Genomic DNA, 20,844 nt, shown 5'->3' with positions numbered 1-20,844 from the left:
AGGCGGTGACTTCAACACCATAAGGAAAGAGAGACAGGTATATACGGAGAGGAACATTTCTGCGTGGAAACGCAAGACCAACTTTTCACAACAATTTGCTCGCGGAAATGTCCATTACAGTGGCTCTGCTTGGGGCAGGTGTTTTTGCAACTAAGGGTGAGTATGCATGTCTTGAAGATAACTATATCCTTGACACGAGAAAGTGCGAATATAACGTGCTAACAAACGCAGAGCATCTCCCAGCCCTTAGCTCATGCCCATCCTTCAATCTGAAGGCAATTTACTCGCGATCGCAAAAGTCGGCAGAAAGCCTTGCGGCTGCGGCCGGCGAGAATACCGAAGCTTACTTTGATTCGCCATCTGTTCCATCTAAATCACTTGATGATCTGTTGCAACGCAAAGATATTACTGCAGTGGTTATCGCTGTAGCTATAAATGTAGCACCTGACCTTATCAGGAAAGCACTGTCGGCGGGTAAACATATTTTAAGCGAGAAGCCGATCGCTCCGGGCGTTCAGACAGCATGCGAACTGATGAGATATCATCAGCAGCATGCGAGAGGCGTTCTATGGGGCGTGGCGGAGAATTTTCGCTTTTGGCAGTCCGTTCAGAAGGCCGCGGATATGCTCAGGAACATGGGTGGAAGCCTGGTGACGTTCTCAGTCACTGTTTATTCATTTACTGACCACAAAAATCCATTCTATCACTCTCAATGGTATGTTATGGCCAGTGGATTTGCTGCTATACTGAGCTGACTTCTCTAGGCGCCAGAAACCTACTTTCCAGGGTGGTTACATGCTGGATAGTGGTGTTCATTTTGTGGCGGTTCTACGGATGTTGCTCGCCGCGCTCGGTCGTAAGATAACAGCTGTCACCGCACACACAACATCTTTACAGGAGGATCTACCCCCCGTTGATACTATCCACGCCATCTTAAGAACTGACAATGGGCGTAGCGGTACTTATATTTCCTCCGTCGGGATCGAAGCCAAGCGTGTCATGGAGTTCGAGATTGTGACAGACAGAGGCTCCTTCACCTATCGTCCTTTCCAAATGGAAATACTGTCCAAGCAAGGCGGAGGAGGCAAGTGGGTGGAGACATCAGAGCCAGCGCCGCTTATCTGGGGAGTGAAAGAAGAGATAGCGGCGTTTGCTGAGGGTATTTCCACGGGCAATCTAGATCAAAGATTGTCGTGCTCTGAGGCTCTGGAAGACTTGAGGGTCCTGGAAGCCATGCTAAGCTCCGGCGATGCACAAGGAATGCCTGTAATTACATCCGAGGACACATCTAATCTACTTTCTTGATTTTGAGGACATAGGCTAGAGATTATTTGGTAGTAACAGGATATGGCCCCCTTGTCCGGCTGCAGATTTTCATTCCCTTAGAAGTCACATTTGAAAGCCACCAGTGCATCAGCATCTTTTTATAATTTCTCCTATCTAAATGATTTATAATTGTTTTCAGTATCTTTTGAGAATGACTCTGTCCCGATGTAGCCTGCAAAATGACCCCAAGTGCCAGGAAAGCCCGCGGGCATAATCGGGTCACGAAGGGTCTGGATATGAGAAGGAAAGAGAGTCCCCGCTCGGAAGAGATCTCAGGCGCATTTCTAATTACTGTGAATCGTGGACCTGCAACTTGAACCAGGGTCTTCCATTCTGAGACGCCCATCATTGGCAGCAGCCTCCCTGAAGAGGGGTAGAACAAGCCGAAGTGGGCCTCACTGCCGCCAAAGTCGCACGGCTTCCAAACCGTAATTGAAAGTAGTCTTATAGCGTGAAACCCCGCATAAAATTGCTCCGGCCTAACTCATCACCCGTATTGTTGTATATATAAGAGCAACTCAGAATTTGCCATGCTTACCAGCGCCGGTTCGGCACCACTTCTTAAGCGGAAGCGCTTATCATATGCTTGCAACTACTGCAGGGCCAAAAAGACCCGGTGCGATGAGCAAACCCCTAGCTGCCGAAACTGCCAGCTGGCCGGGGTACGATGTGTCACTGTTGACAAGAGACGCCCTCATATACCTATTCAGCATCGGCGCAAAGATCTCAATGGTACCGAGCAACAACCTGTTGGGTCTCCGGATGATCCTCCTGAGGCGGATACGAGCAGAGTTACGGCCCTTGCTTCTCCGGAAACGACGGCTACTAGCCACTCTCCATCCTTCGTCGCCCCTGGATGTCCACCCGCTTGCTCACAGCGCTCTGGGTCCCCGGATGTTGTCTCCGGAGGTTCTACCGAATGGTCTAACTGGGACACGAGGCATCTCCCGATTATTCCCTCACGTGGCGGATCGAATTCCGTACAAATTACCACTCAGTGGCTCGATCTCGCTCTTTCTAGGCTTCATATCTCACGCTCTAATCACGTCCGTGCTGTCCTAAGGCCGTGCTTATCCAACACACTGTATGTGCATATCCGATCGCTTCAGGAGAGCCTGCACTGCCGCCTGTTCATGAGCTCCACCGAATGACTGAGCTTTTCCTAAGCGTCTACCAACCAATATATCCGTTTCTCGACCCACGTGAAGTCTCTGTAATGACGGAAAATGCACCTGGGAGGCCACAAGGTTGCAAAAGCGCCCTTGCAGACTGCAAGGTGGCTCGCAGAATGCTTCTCTGCCTCATCACTATTCTGGGCACAATGGCTAGTCCTATAGAATCTCAACAGCATCTCTCCATATATCTAGGTTTCTGCCATACCCTTGTGGGTCACGTCATTCTGCAACCGTCCTTGGAGTCGGTGCAGGCACTTCTTCTTTTCTCGATAACTCTCCGTGTCCGCGATCAATTGTCTCCGGCATGGGACATGCTTATGATCGCTATCTCCATGGCACAGACACTGGGGCTCGGCGACCCCGATGCCTTGCGACATTCGATCCCCGAACGTGAGGCCGATAGTAGTATGGCTTCTAGACGCACATGGTGGATGCTATACGTGTTCGAAAAGTTCCTCGCTTTCGATTCAGGACGCAGATCCACTTTAGGCAATCAAAGCCTCTCATCCTTGGAGCGGGACGCTCCGGCAAAGCCACTTGAATGTGGGCAAGCTACGAAGCCTCAAGGTTACGAATGCTACCTCGCCAGTTTGGCAAATGTACTACATGAAATGCAAGATCGTTCATGGCGTACCTGGAAGAGAGAGTACCTGGATGCAAGGAGCGATTTGGATTCCCGCGAGAGCAAAATCCGTGCAACGGGCGCAATCGAATCTTTGCTGTGGAAGTGGCGAAGCAGCCTGCCTCCTGAATATCAGTATGTATTATGATGATAGAACTTCCCTTTACTCGTCCCCAATAATATGTCTCTAATATTCTCCATGTATATACGCCTTCATCTATCGGACAAGGTGGCTAACTCTCTAGGGCTGGATGTTGTAAATCCGCCGATGTGCAACTCACGCCTCAGTGGGCATTTCTCTTCTTTTACTATCATCAGGCGTGCGTCTCCATAAGTCATAGTGGATCCCATCAATCTTCTTTTGAACCCATATGACCATGATTAGTCTGACTAACGTAGACTAGGATTTTTGTATTATATCGTAATGCTCTTTTGCTAGACTGGAGCGAGGTGAAGCGAGAGGTCGATCGATTTGGATCCAAAGAACCCTGGCATCTGCGGATTCGCAATGGTCCCCAAATATATCTTGAAGCTGCTAAGGATATGACAAATTTACAAGTCGCAGTGACCGAGAGTGCGGCGCCCAGTTTCCTAGCCGTGGCCACTTCGCCACTGCCAGCAGCCTACGTCTTGCTCATTTATATCCGTTGCCAGCCAGCCTCTATCCTGAACCGAGCACATTTCGAGGTACGCTTGCTTGACAACGGGTCAGGATTCCATCATAACAAATAAATGGTTAACCTAGTTTTTAATGTAGATCATGAAAGCTGCAATGACCATCTCACGCCAGCGATATTCGTCGAAGTGCACTGACAGCCAACTGGGTAAATGTCTTGATGTGTTAGAAAATTATGCCTCACGGCACCTCTCAGGCATGGCCGATCAATTTTCAGAGGAGTCAAGTTCGGAACCCACAGTGGATGATCTGACCACAATGTCACTCTCGAATGGGGAGCTATTGTCGATGTCACTAGAATCGTCATCGCTCTCATGGGGATCCCTTGAGTCTTTAAGCTGGGACTGGAACGAATTCGTTTCATAGACATGGAATCTTACCACAAGGGTATCAGATCAATATACGGGGGGAACAACCTTTTTAGTGGGTAGTAACCAAGCATATTAGAATTTTCCTATGCAAGACATCCTTGCAGCGCACTGTAGGCACTTTGGGGGCTTGTCATTCAAACGTTTGAGTCTGGAATTCTCATATAGACCCTAATCCTGGCCACTGTTAAAGTAACGGCCTAGTGGTAGTATTTGGCTTGCTATTTATTGGCTTCTAGTTCTCCCCGGCATTCGTCCCAAGTGGGCATGCCTCTGTCCACCCGAAGAACAGGGGTTCAGCTTGCGAAGAGCCGGCTCGGTTCGGTTCGAGTAGTACACTCGAAGACTAACAGCATTGGAGTCTTCCGGAACAGTCCCTTAACTACCGAAGTACTGGTCTTCGGTGATAATTGTCCCGGGCTGAGGGTGATGAGTTCCAGGAAAGTAACTTGTGATCTGGTCAAATCATATATAATCTCATCCATAATGTAGAGATGCGCGCAACGCAGGAAACGCGAGTTGACCCATGACCGATATCACTGACGAAGTGTCGCATCCATAATGGTAGGATCTCAACCATTATCGACGCTGCTTTGTGCAGCCATTGTGCTAGGACGTGCTGCTTCGCCCACATTGCTAGGGACCTTCGAGAACCCCGGCGTCATATGCCGACCCCGTTTCCGATACTGGCTCCCGGACTCCGGCGTAGACCCGGATATTGTCGCGACTGACATCAAAAACAGTGGCGAGCATGGTGCTGGGGGCATCGAGTTTGTTCCATTCTTCAATTATGGGGGTGAAAGCGGCGGCCCGCCTCCCGAAGCGAACTGGGTCGCCAATGGATTTGGCACTCCGGCGTTTCGCGATGTGTTCCGGGCTGCTCTTCAAGCACACAAGGATGCGGGCTTGTTCATGGACTTTGCAATGGGTCCAAATCAAGGCCAAGGTGTCCCTGCTGCTATTGATGATCCGGGTCTGCAATGGGATCTTGTAAGTCTACAGTGTGCTGACATTGCCCAGTTGAACTTTCCTCACCCCGCCAGGATTATATCAAGGTCTAAACTATAGTCTCTACATACAGGTTCCATACTCCCGGGAGGTCGCTACCAATGGAACATTCCATGATAAACTTCCCGGCTGGGGGGTTGGGGAATTAGTTGCAGTTGTATCAGCCCGCGTTATCTCGCACACAAACGTATCTCTACCGGAGGTTGACTCGCCATATCTCACAGCTCAAAGCAGCTATCTCAGCTTAGTGCTCGACCACACAACTCTGTCCGAGATTACAGACCAGGTGTCTGAGGAGGGGCAACTGTCTCTATCTTTCCCGACAGGTGCAGATTGTAGGTATCGAATTTTCGCCTACTATCAGAGACAACCACTGAACAAAAACCTGCGATTCACCAATAATAATATGGAAACAATATGGGATAATGGATCCTATGTAGTGGATCATTACAGCGCACGCGGTGCTCAGACAGTCATTCAATTCTGGGAGAAAAACATCCTCATCGATGGCATAAAGGAGCTTTTGATGGAAGTAGGGAACTATGGTAAGTGATCTATCGACGCATACATAACTTAAGAAACGGCACCAGCTGATTTGTATCAACTGATTTTGGTCAAGGCTGGGAGGACAGCATCGAAATAACTTCGAACACATCATGGACACCGACACTACCCGAAAGGTTTCAGCAGAAGTTAGGTTATAGCCTGAAGCGGTACCTGCCGGTGCTGAACTTTGGCATCCTCTGGCCAAATAACAATGTTAATATTCAAAGGTACCAGCCCGGCGGCATCCAGAGCATTCTTGACACACCAGACGCTGGGGCCGGATACATCAATGACTATCGCGGTGTCCTTGAAGACTGCTACCGGGAATACCTCCAAACATTTTCCGACTGGCTACATAATGAGCTCCATCTAAACTATTCCGCCCAAGTTTCCTATAATCTTCCTATGGACATGGAGGCCAGCATACCTGTTGTTGATACACCTGAGTGCGAAAGCCTTCAGTTTGGCGACAGCGTCGATGCCTATCGTCAGTTTTCCGGGCCAGCAGTGCTTGCAGGGAAAAGGGTAATTTCAAACGAAATGGGTGCGACCACTGGAGCTTACGATTATCCATTTCCACGTCTTCTATTTTCCGTTGGCCTTGCGGTTATTGGAGGTGTGAATCAGATAGTTCTACATGGGCAGAGCTATACCGGAGATTATTACGAGACAACGTGGCCAGGCTACACTGCATTCTCATACACAACTTCGGAGCTCTACTCGGACAAGCAGCCTTCCTGGGACCACGGCTTGTCAGATGTATTGGGCTTCCTCTCGAGGGTTCAACACACCCAGCGACATGGTAGTTCAAGGATAGATGTGGCTATATACAATAAAGTGTCAGCGACCGATAGTGTCAATTTCCCACCTATATATCAAGCCAACGATTTGATCAAAGCAGGTACTGTCTCTGTCGGCACCCTCCGTTTTCGTCTCATTAGCTACTATATTAACCTGGCATAGGGTGGTCTTGGACATACATTTCCCCGGACAACTTCGCGCTGCCGGGGGCCACAGTTAAAGACCACATTCTTGGTCCAGACGGGCCCCGTTTCAAGGCACTGGTAGTTACAAAGAACAGCAACATGACACTAGCAGGGGTGCGCAAGATGCATGAATATGCGACACGTGGCCTACCAATTCTTTTCAGCGGTGGCTTTCCAGGAATCTACGTCAGTGGCGATGAGAATGGAGCTGCCACTATCCGTGCAAAGCTTACGGAGCTATCAGCCTCAGCAAACGTACATATTGTTGGTGAAGGGGGTGTCGCCGACAAGCTAACAGCTCTTGGACTGTCGCCTTACATCGGAATACAAACGAATGGCAAATGGTTAACGACCTATAGGGAGGATTCATCTACTGGAATCGATTACGGTTTGATCTTCTGTGACTCAAACACTTCCTCCGGTTATATAACCGTGACTGGTCCTGCGAAGAAAAAGATTCCATATTATCTCAATGCATGGACAGGGGACAAGGCCCCCATTTTCACTTACAATGTCACTGAATCAGGATTGACCATACCGGTGTCACTTAAAGGCAATCAAACTCTCATCGTCGCATTTTATCCTCCTGGCATATTGAGCGAATCAGATGCCCCCCAGATACACGCTGTGGAGACACCAGCCTCGGTAATTGGAGCAACGTCTGACCGGCGAGGCGGTTGGGTTGCCCATGTTGCCAGAAAGAATGGATCTGAAAATCAGCCGGAGAGGATACAACTGTCTAGTGGCAACTACTTTGATCTGCTTCACCGACAGCAGATAGCTAATTCGTTCAATTTGAGCAAATGGCACCTAATTGCTGAGCATTGGGAGGCCCCAACAGATCTCTACGAGGCTCGGATTACAGCACGCAAGTATAATACAACTCATGATTTACCTTCACTGATGTCATGGAGCAAGATACCTAGCCTTATGAACAGCTCCGGTCTGGGCTACTACAGCACAGCCTTCGAGTGGCCACCGGCAGATTATACTAGCTTCGACCATGATCCTCCAGATGGTGCTTATATTATCTTTCCATCTATCCTGCATGCGATCCAGGTTACCATCAACGGTCATAGGGTCCCACCATTGGATTACACAGATGCCCGAGCAGATATCACTGCTTACCTCAAGACCGGAAGGAATGAAGTCCTCGCAGTAGTCCCGACGACAATGTGGAATTACATTCGCAGTATACTGCCGAACATACGGGACCAAGGGCGTCTTCCGGGTCTACTCACCGAAGGGCTACCAATACCGGAAGTTTCGGAAAATGGACTGATTGCGGAAGCAATCGTGATTCCATATTCTAAACTGTCAATCACAGATGCTTGATGTCCACGGTGTGTACCACACCCTAATCCAGATGTGCATAGTATCAGCAGAAAGTAGCTCAATATTCCGATATTTGCGTACCTGATAGGCTGATGGCTCAAATTACTAGGGGATTGTACCCGATCATAAATAATAGATTAGTACTGATTATTACGGTTTAGGAGGGTGTGCTATGTGACGCGATCCACGGTGAAATATTTCTTCTTTTTGTATCATTCCTGGCAAAGCACTTCTTAGAATCTGCTTCTTAGTCAGCTTCTATTCCTGCAATATCAGCCACCCTATTATACAGGGTAGAGTACAGTGGAAAGGACTAGCCCCAATTCGATGCCTATCATCCTGACTGAGCAACTGTATACAATTGTCCGTCACTATAAATTTCCCTCTTAAATTACGTGGATGTTACCCCGAGACTATCGGTACCTGCCAAGGTATTTAATCAACAATTTCGGGCAAGCATATCCCGACCAGGTCTTAGGAGGTAGAATGAATAACAGACTCAAAGCACACTACTGGTGCTAATCCCTCGTCTAACTGCGGGGAAGCATAGAACAGGATATGGTAGGTGGAGAAATCTGGGGAAACTGTGATCGACTGAACTCTTGCCAGTATAACACTGGTGCCAATCTAGAGTGGCCTTCACCTCGTGATCCAGTCCTTCGTCTGAACTTTGTTGTAGAATCCCATAACCGAGCGGCGCGTACCTTATTCTGCTTATTGTCAGCATATTCCAATGGCACGTTGTCATTAAATTCTTTTAAGCAAAATGCATTCTTGGAAAGTATCCTGTTTGTACAAATGTTATACTAAATATTAATAGCTAATATCGACAGTAGCATAAGTTGTCAGGAAATTATATACAGTACTCGGGCTTGTTTGCTCACGATCGCCTCATGTGCAGTCAAACACAATGGCAATTTATATTCAAGTGGAGAGGAGCTAAACCAAATCCTAGATACATGAATTTTGCCATGTTTAGAGATTCTGATCCTCGAGATAGAGGTTTTTATTCGGTGGAGGTCCACAAAATCGTGGCTGGGCCGTTGAGACGCTATGTGAAGGAAGTAAACGACTATGGATAGATTACCACTATATAGTATGATAGATGATCCTTCTCTAAATGTTCAATGTAAAGCTTCACAATATCATTAAATCAGGACCGTATCTGAATAGAAGCCTCGAAATTTAAAGTCTCTGCCCGTTGGAAATCCAAAATTTGGGGACTTCTAATTCAGTTGCCTAGGTGTGAATGTCTGATCGTTATAAGATACAGCCCAGACATGGCCTCCCATTGTGTGCATCTTCAAAAATATACCCCTTGATGTCAAAAATATCTTCACTGTTGGACTTACAAGCAACTGATCACCTCTGAACAAGTATAGCTTCCCCGGCCCCGACGAGGACCTTGCCTCCAGTCACCTTATCGTATGATTTGTGTCCAACAATTTTCGCATTCTCATCAACATATTGACCGGCAAATGTAATATTACTGGCAATATCAACACCCGGGCTTGTGAGCCTAGAAACCTTGGCATCTTTCCAGATTTCTGGAAGAGCTAGCGCTGTGTATGGCCTGGCAACGGGATCTAATGTTGAATTCCAGATGTTAAGATTGACCGCCACAATAGCATCAAGGCTTCCGGACTTGTAGACCGCATATGCGCCGAAGTTTGTTTCGTTGACAAGAACCTCTGTCTGCTTATTTCCGCCGGCGAACACTGCAGCATTGAACAGATTCCCGTAGTACATTGGATTGACATGAGGAGCACTGTCATTATAGACGATAGGCTGCCAGGGTGAGTAGCGATAGCGTGTTCCCATGTGGAAATGAACACGAGATACCTTGAGTGAGGATAGGTACATAACATAGTCAACAGCCCAGACAGCAGATGCCATAACATCGGAGATATTGAATGCGCCTTGGCAAGAAATGGAGTTGGTCTCACCAATGACATATTTGATACCTGATTCCGCTGTCGCATTGCCCAGATAGTCATGGTACCATACGCGAGAGAGCATGTTGGTGCGATCGAAAAGGGTGTCTTCAATTGTTGGGCCAGCACCCGTGTAGTGGCAGTTAGCGCCCATATACTAAAAAATTCCGGTCAACAAATAGTCCGTGATCATTGAATATTAATGGTATGATTCCTCACCTCATGGTCGGATACTGTCTTTGTCTTGTCTGGATGCATACCATCTAACTCGGCATTTTCAACATTCCAGTCCGTTCTCTCGTTGATATGGCGAGGTGCTTCAAAGGCACATCCTTGAAACAATCTCGCTGCGTTCTCGCCAGTCAAGTTCCGACTTATAGCTGTCGCAAATTCGTTCCACTGGTTGACGTAGCGTTGTACTGTCCAATTCCCTTCTCTGTGCTTGCCATTTCCCCAACCTGATCAATACTGTTAAATGCCGTCTAAACGATCACAATATTATCAAAAGCCAACTTACCATCGACCTCATTCCCAATTTCAAATGCATATAACGAGTTTCCCATTGTCTTGTAGGCGGCGTTTGCCTCAAGTACACATTGATCAAGGCCATTTCCAATATTGTTATATGTCTCGTTTACTGTATTGAAAAAATTGAGGCCTGGCGGAATTTTGTTAGCCTTTTGCAATTTGTAGTACCGTAGTAACTATACCATAGATATATTGTGTGCCATTAGGAAATTGTCTAAAGGATTGGAACCACGAAGGGCCAACAAAAGTATGCGATGGCTGGTCAGAGGCGACAGAACTAAATGGGTCGATGATAGCCTCGGTTTGATTCGGATAGTATATCGCAGAGCTTTGGGTGCTGCCGCCCACACGGAATATCGGATATGCGCCCGATATATCGTAGAAATTCTGAATCACTTGCCTTGAAAAATGATTTGGGTGTCTTGCAACAGTTATCAATACGTGACCAGTAGTAACTGGGGTGGAATGTACTTACGTATCATTTCCGGCATAGTCTGACATGAACGAAAACTCAATTGAGAACGATTGATATGCTGCATCCACAATTTGCTTCCCTGGTCTAGGGCTAGCAGCTGGAGAGATGCTTATTTCCCGGGTGACATTGAAGTTGTTGAATTGAACGGACACTGCAATTGGAATAAAAAATGTAAGAGCGATTATACTCGCAAGAGAACTAGGCATCATGGAGACTTTTGCCTGAAATCGCTTTCAAAATAGTGTTATCTTCCCTTTAAGGTGCTGTATACTCATGCAGTGCCCTTCGCTAATTTATTATAGCAAAGGAAAGGGAACCAACGTCGGCGCATTCTTTCACCGAAACAGAATATAAAGTTGAGAATGACTGATTGTCATCGCTGCTATTTGAGGAATAATTTTTCCGTGTCACTAAGCTGCAGCTTTGGATCAACCCCGCAACAATCAGTTCCTTTACTGCGCGAAGAGGGGAAGTAGGGGAAGATGGAAGCTACCGCAGACTTACATGATATATTACTCACATCATGCTGTTTCGCCTCCTAGAATTATCGCTTCAGTTGTAGGTCAATAAGCTAGACTTGGAAGAGAGCGATATAGCTATACGCTATCCATCCCTGCCTTTGTACTAAGACTGACAGGATATGCACCAATACCATCAATAAGGTGGCGACTCACTCGTGCTCTCGCATACGGTGTAGATTATACACACTTGCAGTACTTGTTATATGTCAGCGAATATGGCGTATGTTCAACCATAATCCGTTACGTCTTTAACTCCAGATCGAACCCCTATAAAGAGGTTTCTAGGGACCTGTTAATATGAAGATAAGACAGAGAGTCTGAAAATGCGGGAAAATGATGTTTTCCAATATGTTACAAGGTTTAAGAGAGTTTTTGCAATTCATTCCTACTTTACCTCACTCATACTGAATGACATTTTCAATCATTTGTCGGCAGCAACCAAGGTACTGACATGGATCACAGAGAGACCTCAGCTTCTCCTCCCCGACCTGAGCCACTAGACTATCATCCTGTCGGAGAATATCAATTAGGGGGAGGTTTCCCTCAATTGCCTTTGTGCAGGCCTCATAAACCACATCATGTGCTCTCTGGCGACCAATCTTCGGCGCAGTTCCCATCATCACGGCCTCCGCAACAATCAAGCCCTTGGTCATATTGAGATTGCTTGACATAACGTCGGTGTTGACGAGAAGTCCCCTCATAATGAAGTTTGCTTGGTGGAGTGCACCACAGCATAGTACAAAGGAATCTGGTATGCAGCTCCACTCCAGGTGCCAGGGGCCGGAAGCTCGTTCGAAATCGGACACCATGGCATCCAGAGCCAATGATGCGTTAGACCGAAGCAGCTTCGAAGAGGCAAGTATAACTTCACTTGATATGGGGTTCCGCTTTTGAGGCATAGTTGACGACGCCCCCCGAAACGGTACGAAGGGCTCAGCCACTTCGGCAACCTCGTTAGACGACATGATGATGATATCTAGAGCGATCTTTCCGAGAGATCCCCCGACTAGCGCGAGGAAATTGACAACCTCTGCAACGTGATCGCGTGCCACATGCCATGTAATTGATGGATCATGTAGCCCAAGTTCCCTCGCAAGTTGCTTTCGCACTTGTAGACCTGTATCATCTGAGCCAAGCGAGGCCAACGTGCCAGCCGCGCCACCGAATTGAACAAGCAAACATCGAAGTTCTATTTCGGCCAATCGTTGGATATGCCGTTGAATTCCGGAGAGATATACGGCGCATTTATAGCCGAATGTAATCGGGAGCGCATGCTGAAGATGGGTCCTGCCTGCCATGGGTCTTTGAAATGTCAGCATCTCCTATAGCGGCGTTGCATAGATGAGCCTTACGTGTCGGCGTATTTCTCCGAAAGAATCCGTAAAGCTGTATCCAATTCATGAAGGTTCCGACGGACAACAACGAGTCCCCTACGCATTTGCACCATGGAAGCGCAGTCCATGATATCTTGAGTCGTGGCGCCCCAATGGATGTACTTGGCATGCTCTTGGGGTACCATCTCAGCCAGTTGCCATACCAACGGTAAAACAGGATACCCAACATTTTCGGTGTCTGCGGCCATGCGACTGAGGCTTTTTTCATTGATGTTATTATCACACACTTGCAGCGTTCAGGAAGGAGGACACGTACTTTAGATTTTCGTACTTGGCCTTCTCTGCAATAACATCGGCCGATTCTTGAGGGATAACATTGAATGTTGCTTCAGCTCGCGCAAGAGCAATTTCAACTTCGATCAAGCACTTGATGTACGCTTCATCTGAGAAAATGTCACGAATCTCTTCGGTTCCGAAAAGGTTGCGGAAAATGCGGGAATCAACCGCACTGTTCAACATTTTTCGGGAGTTGAATAGATGATGCTTCTCAGAAAATTGATGGTCGTACGCAGAGATGGATGTCCCTGGTAGATACTTGCCTTTTAAATGAGAAATTCGAGAGTCATCTAAGCAGTAAGCTGTTATCCCGAAACTATGTTGACACTATCCCGGAGCCTGGTACTATTCCGACGGGATAGGCCTTATCCCGAAATTAGTCTCCCGAGCGAGCCCTATTCCATCCCCGCAATTTCGGTTTAACCGCACGTCAGTCTTCTTTGGCCAATCTGGGGTGCATACTTGCTCCCCGTCACCTACACAGATATCCCGGGGAAACCTCTTGGCTGTGGGGTAGTCTGTAAGGTATAAAAGTATCCGTAATGGACTGGATTCACCCTCGCCCACATGTCGGACAACAATTGCGTGAAATTAGTCGCCATAAAGGATGGCACTCCACGGTCGAGCACTGTCTCTTGCCCAGTTGATTCTGGTAGTGTGCCCTGCCTTTTTTCTCTTCGGTTACAATCAAGCAGGCGTCGGTGGCCTCGTCTCTGTGGAAAGCTGGACCAAAACGTTTTCTGAAATCGATACCATCCACACGGTAGGAGCCGTGAAAAGCCACAATCTAACAGTCCAAGGGGTTGTTATTTCGACATTTACCCTAGGTGCTTTGATCGGAGCTCTTTCATGCTCATTCATTGGTGATATACTGGGGAGACGAAGAGTTATTTTTGCAGGCTCACTAGCAACATTGGTCGGGGAGGTCCTATGCTGTTCCTCCTTTGGGCTCGCTCAGTTGATTGTGGGAAGGCTTATAATTGGAGTTGGCATTGGAATGCTTAGTGGGACTGTGCCTGTTTGGCAGTCTGAATGTTCATCGGCACAGAGTAGGGGAAAGCATGTTGTTCTGGATGGCGTCTTTATCAGTGCAGGGTACGCAATAACGTCGTGGGTTAACCTAGGATTCTATCAAATCAAGTCCGGTTCGGTTGCTTGGAGAGTGCCCCTGGCAATTCCGGGGTTGGTTTCGCTTATTCCTATGTTTTCAATCTTCTTTCTTCCAGAGTCTCCTCGATGGCTTGTTCAAAAGGGCCGCCTCGAGCAGGCTCGTGCAACACTCGTCAGTCTGAGTGGTGCATCAGCCGCGTCAGAAGATGTGAGCGGAGACATTGCGGCAATCCAGTTGACACTAGAGAATTACTCGCGTGGTCTTTCAATTATGGATATTTGGCGCCCAAATAATGAAAAGCTGCTCTATCGCTTCTCTCTGTGCATTCTACTCCAGTTCTACCAGCAAATGTCGGGAGGTAAGTGCCCATATAACACGCCCCCTACGTGCATGCAGATGACCGCTGACGTGACTGCTCATAGGAAACCTTATTTCAGTCTACGCTCCGATTATATTCGAAGAGAATCTTCAGATGAGCAGCATGATGTCGAGAATACTCGCTGCTGCAACGCTCTCATGGAAGTTCCTCTCATGTTTCGTGGCTTTTTACTGCATCGATCGGTACGGCCGCCGCATGGTGTTTATCGTCAGCGGAACAGGAATGTCGCTTTGCATGCTGGCCTTGGCCATCACCACGAGCTTTCCACATGCAAATAAGCCTGCCTCCATTATGTCAGCGCTCTTTATTTTCCTATTCAACTTTTTTATCCCGATCGGGTTCTTGGGTGCAAATTTCCTGTACTGTACCGAAGTGGCGCCGCTTCGGCTAAGGGTTGCCATGGCCTCGATCTCGACCGCAAATCATTGGCTTTGGTAAGCTTTCCCTGCAATGCAGCCGTCACATTCCATGAATTATAGTACTCACTGGGATAGGAATTTCGTCGTCACAATGATTACTCCTGTTGCAATAAATGACATCGGATATCAGTATTATATCGTTTATGCTGTGATGGGTGCATGCATTCCTATTTCGGTGTATTTTCTGTATCCGGAAACTATGGGGTGGAAGCTTGAAGATTTAGACATGCTGTTCAAACGAGGCTTGAGCATCCGAGGAACTGTCAGGTCATCTTTTCGGTCTCCTGATTGCGATGCAGAAGGTCGGATTTCACATGAGAAAGGTGAGATCGCGAAGGTTGAACATCACGAGGGCGTTTGAAGATGTAGCTTGGGTAGTTGATAGTATTGGGCTTGGATATGGTTGAGCGTCATTTCAGGATGTATTCAAAACATAATGTTCAGTAAAGACTGCATTCCTTGATGGGTAGAAAGGTATACCAATAATATCCTATAAAACACTACGTATGTCTGTGTTCATGTAGGGTGGATGAAGCTGTCCATACTTAATAATATATATTAATCAGCACAATATTTATTCAGGGCTCTGGTTGACAGTTGAACTATTCCGCACTAGCAATTGAGCATCTATGACCCGACTTCCAAATCCAATATTGATCTGCTATGTAGATATTGGATAGCCGTCTGTGAGGTGCTGTGACTGAGTCACACCGCCAGAGTGTAGTTATGGCAGGTTGGGTGAGAGCAGCAAGTTGCCTCCGTCAGCCTGATTCACGTGACTGAATGGCCTCGGGTTCTCTGCTGACCCACTCGAGAATTTCCCCGCGTCTCCGTGTTCTCGGGGTTCAAATGTCCTCGCATAGCGATGTATCTCTGGGATAATAAGTAGAATGGAAGGTTTTGGGCAAAGGGATGCTATGCCTAGGTTGCAATTGTCATCTCAAGTATGGTATGCTTTCGTCTGATGTTCTCAATTGAACATTTTACTAATGCAGCCTGTCAGTGATCGATGCCGGATGTAAGCAGATCTTCTTACACTAACAGATTGGCCGCATAAAAACCTAATGCCGTATATATAGAAAGAAAATCCGCTGTGACGGATTACTACCGTCGGTATTTCTCCTCTTATCTATCTCAGATAAATAGTGTGAACTAATAGGGTGAGACTCCTGTAGTGTAGCAATTGTAAAGCGTCTGAAGCTTCCTGTGTCACGTCCAAGCAACTTAAAAGGCGAACGCGGCCCAGAAGGTAAGTGACGTGTTGCTTGGCCATTTTAGTTACCTGTGGATCTTGTTAACCAATTTATTAGACATCTTGAGCAACAAGAAAGGTTACTCGATGAGCTCAGAGCCCAAAATGAAAATTTACAGCGCGAGATCCAGCAACTACGTTCTAGTCACTCCACAGATTTGAACACACCCAAATGGAGTGACCCTTCGCATAGCTTTCAGGGCCCCAAATATCAAGTGCCACAAGCTGCAGTATCGTCTGATGCGGCAACTACTGCAAATCAACAAGACCAATCTATTATCAAGCATCTGGGGCGCCTAGTGCCCTTAACACCGAGTGTCGACCGATTTGCAGGATCAACGACTGGTATTTATTTTATTCGTTGCGCTGAAGCGGCTTATAAGTCTTTGTTCAATCATGAAGAGGGTTTTCCAGATGTTGTAAATCGGCTCCATCTGCTCGGGCCTGGTCCAGAATATTCCCAAACTCGACATTTGTCAAAGTCAAGTAATATTTCTCGACCACCGCATTTCCTGCTTGAGAACACACGAGCGTTTTACCTGCGTGGGGTGACAGACTTTTCAAAATTTTGGTCATCAATATGGCCAATATTCATGGAGAAACAGTTTCTTTCTGCCTTCCACAGGGTTTTCGATCTTGTTGAGACCCACGACCCTAACCTGTCACCTTCTGACTATGTTATCCTGAGACAAATATTTCTTGTCCTCTCTATTACAGCGTGGCAGAATCGGTCACCCACGGAGTGCAATTCATACTACCTCAATGCCTTGGAATGTTCCCGGTTAACAACCGCATCCGAAAACGAGGGCCTTGCAGGACTCCAGTCCCTGCTTTTGACTTGTCTATATCTTCAGCTCACACGGAAACATGAGGAATGGGTTCAGACAGCTGGTCAGGCTGTTCGTCTCGCGCAATCTCTAGGACTCCATCGGCATTCTAGGCGTTTCCGCTTTTGCGCTGGGGAAATGGAATTAAGAAAGCGGATGTGGTGGTGCGTTTACGCAGTGGACGTGTAAGTTTTCTGTCAAACAAATTTATCCCTTCAAACCGCTCATTCCCGAACAGCGCGTGCAGCGTAGTACATGGCTTGCCGAAGCTGATCCAAGACGATGACGTGGATACCGACCTGCCTATTGACACGGATCTCGACGATGTGACTGCCTCTGACATACCGCTCCCACTGCCGGGAGAGACAACAAGCATGGCTACCTTTATCCTTTACGTCAAGCTGCTCAGACTTTTCTCTAGCTGCCTCAAGTCGCTATATACCACTACTAAGCGGCGAAATGGTGTCGCCAAAATTACCGCATTGGACCACGAGCTCTCGGTGTGGCACCATAGCGTAGTCCGATTCCAAGGCAGTGGGATGAAAGAGAACGACGATGCTCTACCGGACACCCTTCACATCAATTCATCAGGTCAATCGTTCGAGACACTGTTTCTACACTTCTTAGGAAACGTGGCTGTTGTGCTAATTCACCAGCCAGCATTGACATTTGACCCGAAACACCCCCAATTCATGAAGAGCTTGTCAAGATGCGTTCGTGCAGCACTCAATATACTCGGCCTTTTGGAAAGCAGTCATGATGGCCAACGACTTCATTGTCTTTTTCCGAACAAGTCATCAATAGTCTTCCAGTCGACGCTATTGTGCTTCTACCATCAATGGATGTGCATGTCATTTTCGTTAACACCAAGTCACAATCTCAATCCATTGATGGGTAGAATAGTAGATACTGCCCTCAAGCTGCTCGATAAGCACAAGGCGGAGCTGGTTGCTCCTGATACCGGGCCAAACACATGTATTGACATCGAAACGATCTCAGCTGCTGAAGACCTAGTTCGATTGTTTTCCAGACGCTTGGATAATGCAAGACATGCGTCTGTGTCAATTGAACGGACTTCTTTTATGGCCCAAAATTCCCTTCCAACATCATCATTCCCGCCGCAAGCTGATCTGGGTGGCCATGAACCGGCGAATTTCGAAAGTGAGTCACCAATGGCGACGATTCCTCTTGACTTTGGAATATGGGATCACGATATCCTGGATTTTGACTGCCTTGAGCTATAAACATCAATTACCGGAAGTGATTATTCGGAAGCACTGCGGATTTATTGTCTTCGGAATATATTATGTTTCGAAAGAGGCATCCATCGAAGTCTCGTAAAGCCGCGTAAGATGACAGGAAAGTGAAGCACCAGATCACTTACTGGTCCACAAAGCGTATTAACAAAAGTGAGTCATAGGATAGGCATATTACTGAAAATATGCAATTGTCGGATAAATCGGCATGCTTGGAGAGAGGGTCAGTGCCACAGGCTGGACGATAAGCAAGGAAGAGCAGAGAAGACGGCCATTTCTGGCGCGTCCAAATACCAGTAATCTGCTTCCGTATCTTCTACCTAATCCTAAGGCACCTTTCGCTTCCTAGCAATATGAACAATAATCTCAGCACCCAGATCTCAAACCTTCCCCGAGACTACAAAAATTCTACCTAGACATTATCCTAGAATACCGGACTCACTTCCCAAACACCCCCCAGAAACGCCCCTCCACCTTGATCACTAGACTCCCACGTGCGGCTTATCCCACATCCCAAACTCAAAACACTCGCAGGGAAGTCAAATCGTGAAATCAACAAGACAAAGTGCAGAAAGAACCTTCCCTGGACTCACGCACACAATACTCTCCACCCTCCACCTGTGGCCCTTATCCTACGCGAGCAGTATTCCTACCATCGCGTACGGCGAGTCGGGGCTGTCAGTACTGGGGGACCAGGTGCGGGTCTTGTGTAGAGGGAATTCAGGGCCGGGTGAGGCTAATACTGTGTCTAAGGGTCTACAGATTAAATACGAATGCTGATTGTTGAAGATAAGCTCATGGTATCAGCGCCAAGAAGGCTTATACGCTCGTAGAACCAGCGTCGGGGTGTGGCGACAGATAACAATCCTTGTCATTCTTCCGGAGTTCCGGCGGGGATATGAGACAAGTGTAACCTCGAGGATTAAGTCAATCACCAATTCAGTGAGCCGTCGTCACACAATTTACCAAGTCTTATCTTGAGAAGCTATCTTTACATGCGAACTCCTAGGAACTCTTCTTGGGCTGCATGTACTTTCAGAATAGTTTGTCTTGATTTGAAAGCCTTCCTTTTATCAGGATTCCAGTGTTTCAAACAATATTTTTGCATGAGCCTGCAAGATTTCGAAGGGATTCTAAAGTTGTACCCCGCCGGGCTTGCCGAATGAAAGCGAATCCTTGCTATCTTTTATATCTTCGCCCTATAGGGTAGATCCCCATGTAACTCCCTCTCAGCAAGCGCAACCCACCCTAGGCAGCAGTATTTAACAACTAACCCCTCATTCTAACATCGCCGGGTCTGTAACGGTAGCATTATAGTAACAAAGTAGGGACCAATGGTTCGTAAGTGTGGCGTTGATAGCAACCGGACTAACGTCAGTGTTTAGCGCGTGACCAAGCAGGGTCCTACGATCCTTGATACCAGGAACCTGGACTTCCAAGCTACTGACAGAATTGTAGAGAAGACATATGAGGCCAGTCAATATAATCCATTTTCCCTTACTCTCATTCTTACCCAGTCAATCTTAACAATGCTCATCCCTCTCATACTAACCACCATGCTCCTGAACCCCTTCCGACCATGTGAGGGCTCTCCCACCTTCCAGGAGGAATACCGGAGCAGCAATTACGTCCCAGAGTTGATTGAAACCGCATGGGGCCGCCAGATCGTGGCTCCAGATACTCCCTATGTGGCAGCAGCCGGCCCTAGCCAGCTATACTTTCTCGACACCCGGCTCGACCCTGAGATGGCCCAGCACATTAAGCAACAGATTGAGAAGGCCAGCGTGCCGCAACTAGACGAGTACATAGCCATTGACGAGATTGAGGCCACGGCAGAAGTGAAGAACAGTGTGACCGGCGAAACGACCTTCGTGTTCGACCACGCCTACGCCCGGATACTGTTCGCCAGGGGCATGAATAGGCATAATCCGGATCTTAAACTGCCGGAGCCTGAGCCGGCGGGTGACTGGTTTGTCACCTATGATTTGGACAATATTTTGGCGGCGAAGGGAAGAAGTGTGGCTAAGGGATGATTCATGCCTTCGGTATCTGTCATCCGAGGATCTGCTCTACGGCTGTCGAGGCCCCCGAAAAGATGGTTGGGGGGTAGTGGATGTCAGTTACAATTAGCGCATGGACGAGTGGCACTGGGGAGCGTACAAAGACGTGCGATACGCAACTGAATGGGGCTAGGAGTTATATGGGCTAGTTGGCTAATATATTGTCTGGATGGTCTCCGACTGATGTTAAATGGTTACCGATATGATTGCAAGGTGGCCTGTTGTAGATTATAACAATGGGATTTGAGTCAGACACTCCCTCAATTATCTGAAAGCAAACATCTTTATACTTTCTCATCAGGTTGCAGCCGTTAGGCCAGAACGGTAAACGGTAAATTCATGCTTGACCTAACCATATTTCCAAGTTGGC

The 20,844-nt window shown here is 47.4% G+C and overlaps 8 protein-coding genes across 8 annotated transcripts; 6 read left to right on the top strand and 2 right to left on the bottom strand.

Moving 5' to 3' along the window:
• Positions 1 to 107: 107 nt before the first annotated feature.
• BDQ94DRAFT_166478 (Gfo/Idh/MocA family protein) lies at positions 108 to 1,305 on the top strand (the record flags this gene model as incomplete). Its single annotated transcript, XM_026770559.1, has 3 exons — positions 108 to 156; positions 232 to 715; positions 765 to 1,305. The coding sequence occupies 3 exons, from the start codon at positions 108 to 110 to the stop codon at positions 1,303 to 1,305; spliced, it is 1,074 nt and encodes a 357-aa protein (XP_026631308.1).
• Positions 1,306 to 2,647: 1,342 nt separating this feature from the next.
• Positions 2,648 to 4,165, top strand: BDQ94DRAFT_166477 (fungal specific transcription factor domain-containing protein; the record flags this gene model as incomplete). The annotated part of the gene is made up of 4 exons (XM_026770558.1): positions 2,648 to 3,258; positions 3,369 to 3,443; positions 3,528 to 3,810; positions 3,881 to 4,165. 4 exons carry the CDS (start codon positions 2,648 to 2,650, stop codon positions 4,163 to 4,165), a joined length of 1,254 nt encoding a protein of 417 aa, XP_026631307.1.
• Positions 4,166 to 4,728: 563 nt separating this feature from the next.
• Positions 4,729 to 8,042, top strand: BDQ94DRAFT_156923 (uncharacterized protein; the record flags this gene model as incomplete). Its single annotated transcript, XM_026768678.1, has 4 exons — positions 4,729 to 5,157; positions 5,249 to 5,720; positions 5,990 to 6,622; positions 6,685 to 8,042. The coding sequence occupies 4 exons, from the start codon at positions 4,729 to 4,731 to the stop codon at positions 8,040 to 8,042; spliced, it is 2,892 nt and encodes a 963-aa protein (XP_026631306.1).
• Positions 8,043 to 9,404: 1,362 nt separating this feature from the next.
• Positions 9,405 to 11,185, bottom strand: BDQ94DRAFT_156922 (glycosyl hydrolase family 79 C-terminal domain-containing protein; the record flags this gene model as incomplete). The annotated part of the gene is made up of 5 exons (XM_026768677.1): positions 9,405 to 10,133; positions 10,196 to 10,434; positions 10,494 to 10,634; positions 10,687 to 10,925; positions 10,980 to 11,185. The coding sequence occupies 5 exons, from the start codon at positions 11,183 to 11,185 to the stop codon at positions 9,405 to 9,407; spliced, it is 1,554 nt and encodes a 517-aa protein (XP_026631305.1).
• A 709-nt stretch (positions 11,186 to 11,894) lies between these two features.
• On the bottom strand, positions 11,895 to 13,353 carry BDQ94DRAFT_181581 (class-II fumarase/aspartase family protein; the record flags this gene model as incomplete). The annotated part of the gene is made up of 3 exons (XM_026773919.1): positions 11,895 to 12,802; positions 12,853 to 13,092; positions 13,151 to 13,353. The coding sequence occupies 3 exons, from the start codon at positions 13,351 to 13,353 to the stop codon at positions 11,896 to 11,898; spliced, it is 1,350 nt and encodes a 449-aa protein (XP_026631304.1).
• Positions 13,354 to 13,777: 424 nt separating this feature from the next.
• On the top strand, positions 13,778 to 15,440 carry BDQ94DRAFT_156920 (general substrate transporter; the record flags this gene model as incomplete). Its single annotated transcript, XM_026768676.1, has 3 exons — positions 13,778 to 14,639; positions 14,704 to 15,094; positions 15,155 to 15,440. 3 exons carry the CDS (start codon positions 13,778 to 13,780, stop codon positions 15,438 to 15,440), a joined length of 1,539 nt encoding a protein of 512 aa, XP_026631303.1.
• A 529-nt stretch (positions 15,441 to 15,969) lies between these two features.
• Positions 15,970 to 19,143, top strand: BDQ94DRAFT_181578 (transcription factor domain-containing protein; the record flags this gene model as incomplete). Its single annotated transcript, XM_026773918.1, has 5 exons — positions 15,970 to 16,023; positions 16,163 to 16,192; positions 16,255 to 16,328; positions 16,390 to 17,343; positions 17,397 to 19,143. The coding sequence occupies 5 exons, from the start codon at positions 15,970 to 15,972 to the stop codon at positions 18,400 to 18,402; spliced, it is 2,118 nt and encodes a 705-aa protein (XP_026631302.1). The 3' UTR covers positions 18,403 to 19,143.
• A 506-nt stretch (positions 19,144 to 19,649) lies between these two features.
• BDQ94DRAFT_135967 (uncharacterized protein) lies at positions 19,650 to 20,831 on the top strand. The gene is made up of 2 exons (XM_026764789.1): positions 19,650 to 19,738; positions 19,800 to 20,831. Exon 2 carries the CDS (start codon positions 19,944 to 19,946, stop codon positions 20,445 to 20,447), a length of 504 nt encoding a protein of 167 aa, XP_026631301.1. The 5' UTR covers positions 19,650 to 19,738; positions 19,800 to 19,943; the 3' UTR covers positions 20,448 to 20,831.
• Positions 20,832 to 20,844: the final 13 nt, after the last annotated feature.

This window comes from Aspergillus welwitschiae (assembly GCF_003344945.1).
Source record: "Aspergillus welwitschiae strain CBS 139.54b unplaced genomic scaffold BDQ94scaffold_3, whole genome shotgun sequence".
Classification (NCBI taxonomy): Eukaryota; Fungi; Ascomycota; class Eurotiomycetes; order Eurotiales; family Aspergillaceae; genus Aspergillus; species Aspergillus welwitschiae.
This window is presented reverse-complemented; position numbering and strand designations above follow the sequence as displayed.

Coding starts and splice junctions, on each gene's coding strand:
- BDQ94DRAFT_135967 (XM_026764789.1), top strand. CDS start 19,944: ATGCTCATCCCTCTCATACTAACCACCATGCTCCTGAACCCCTTCCGA.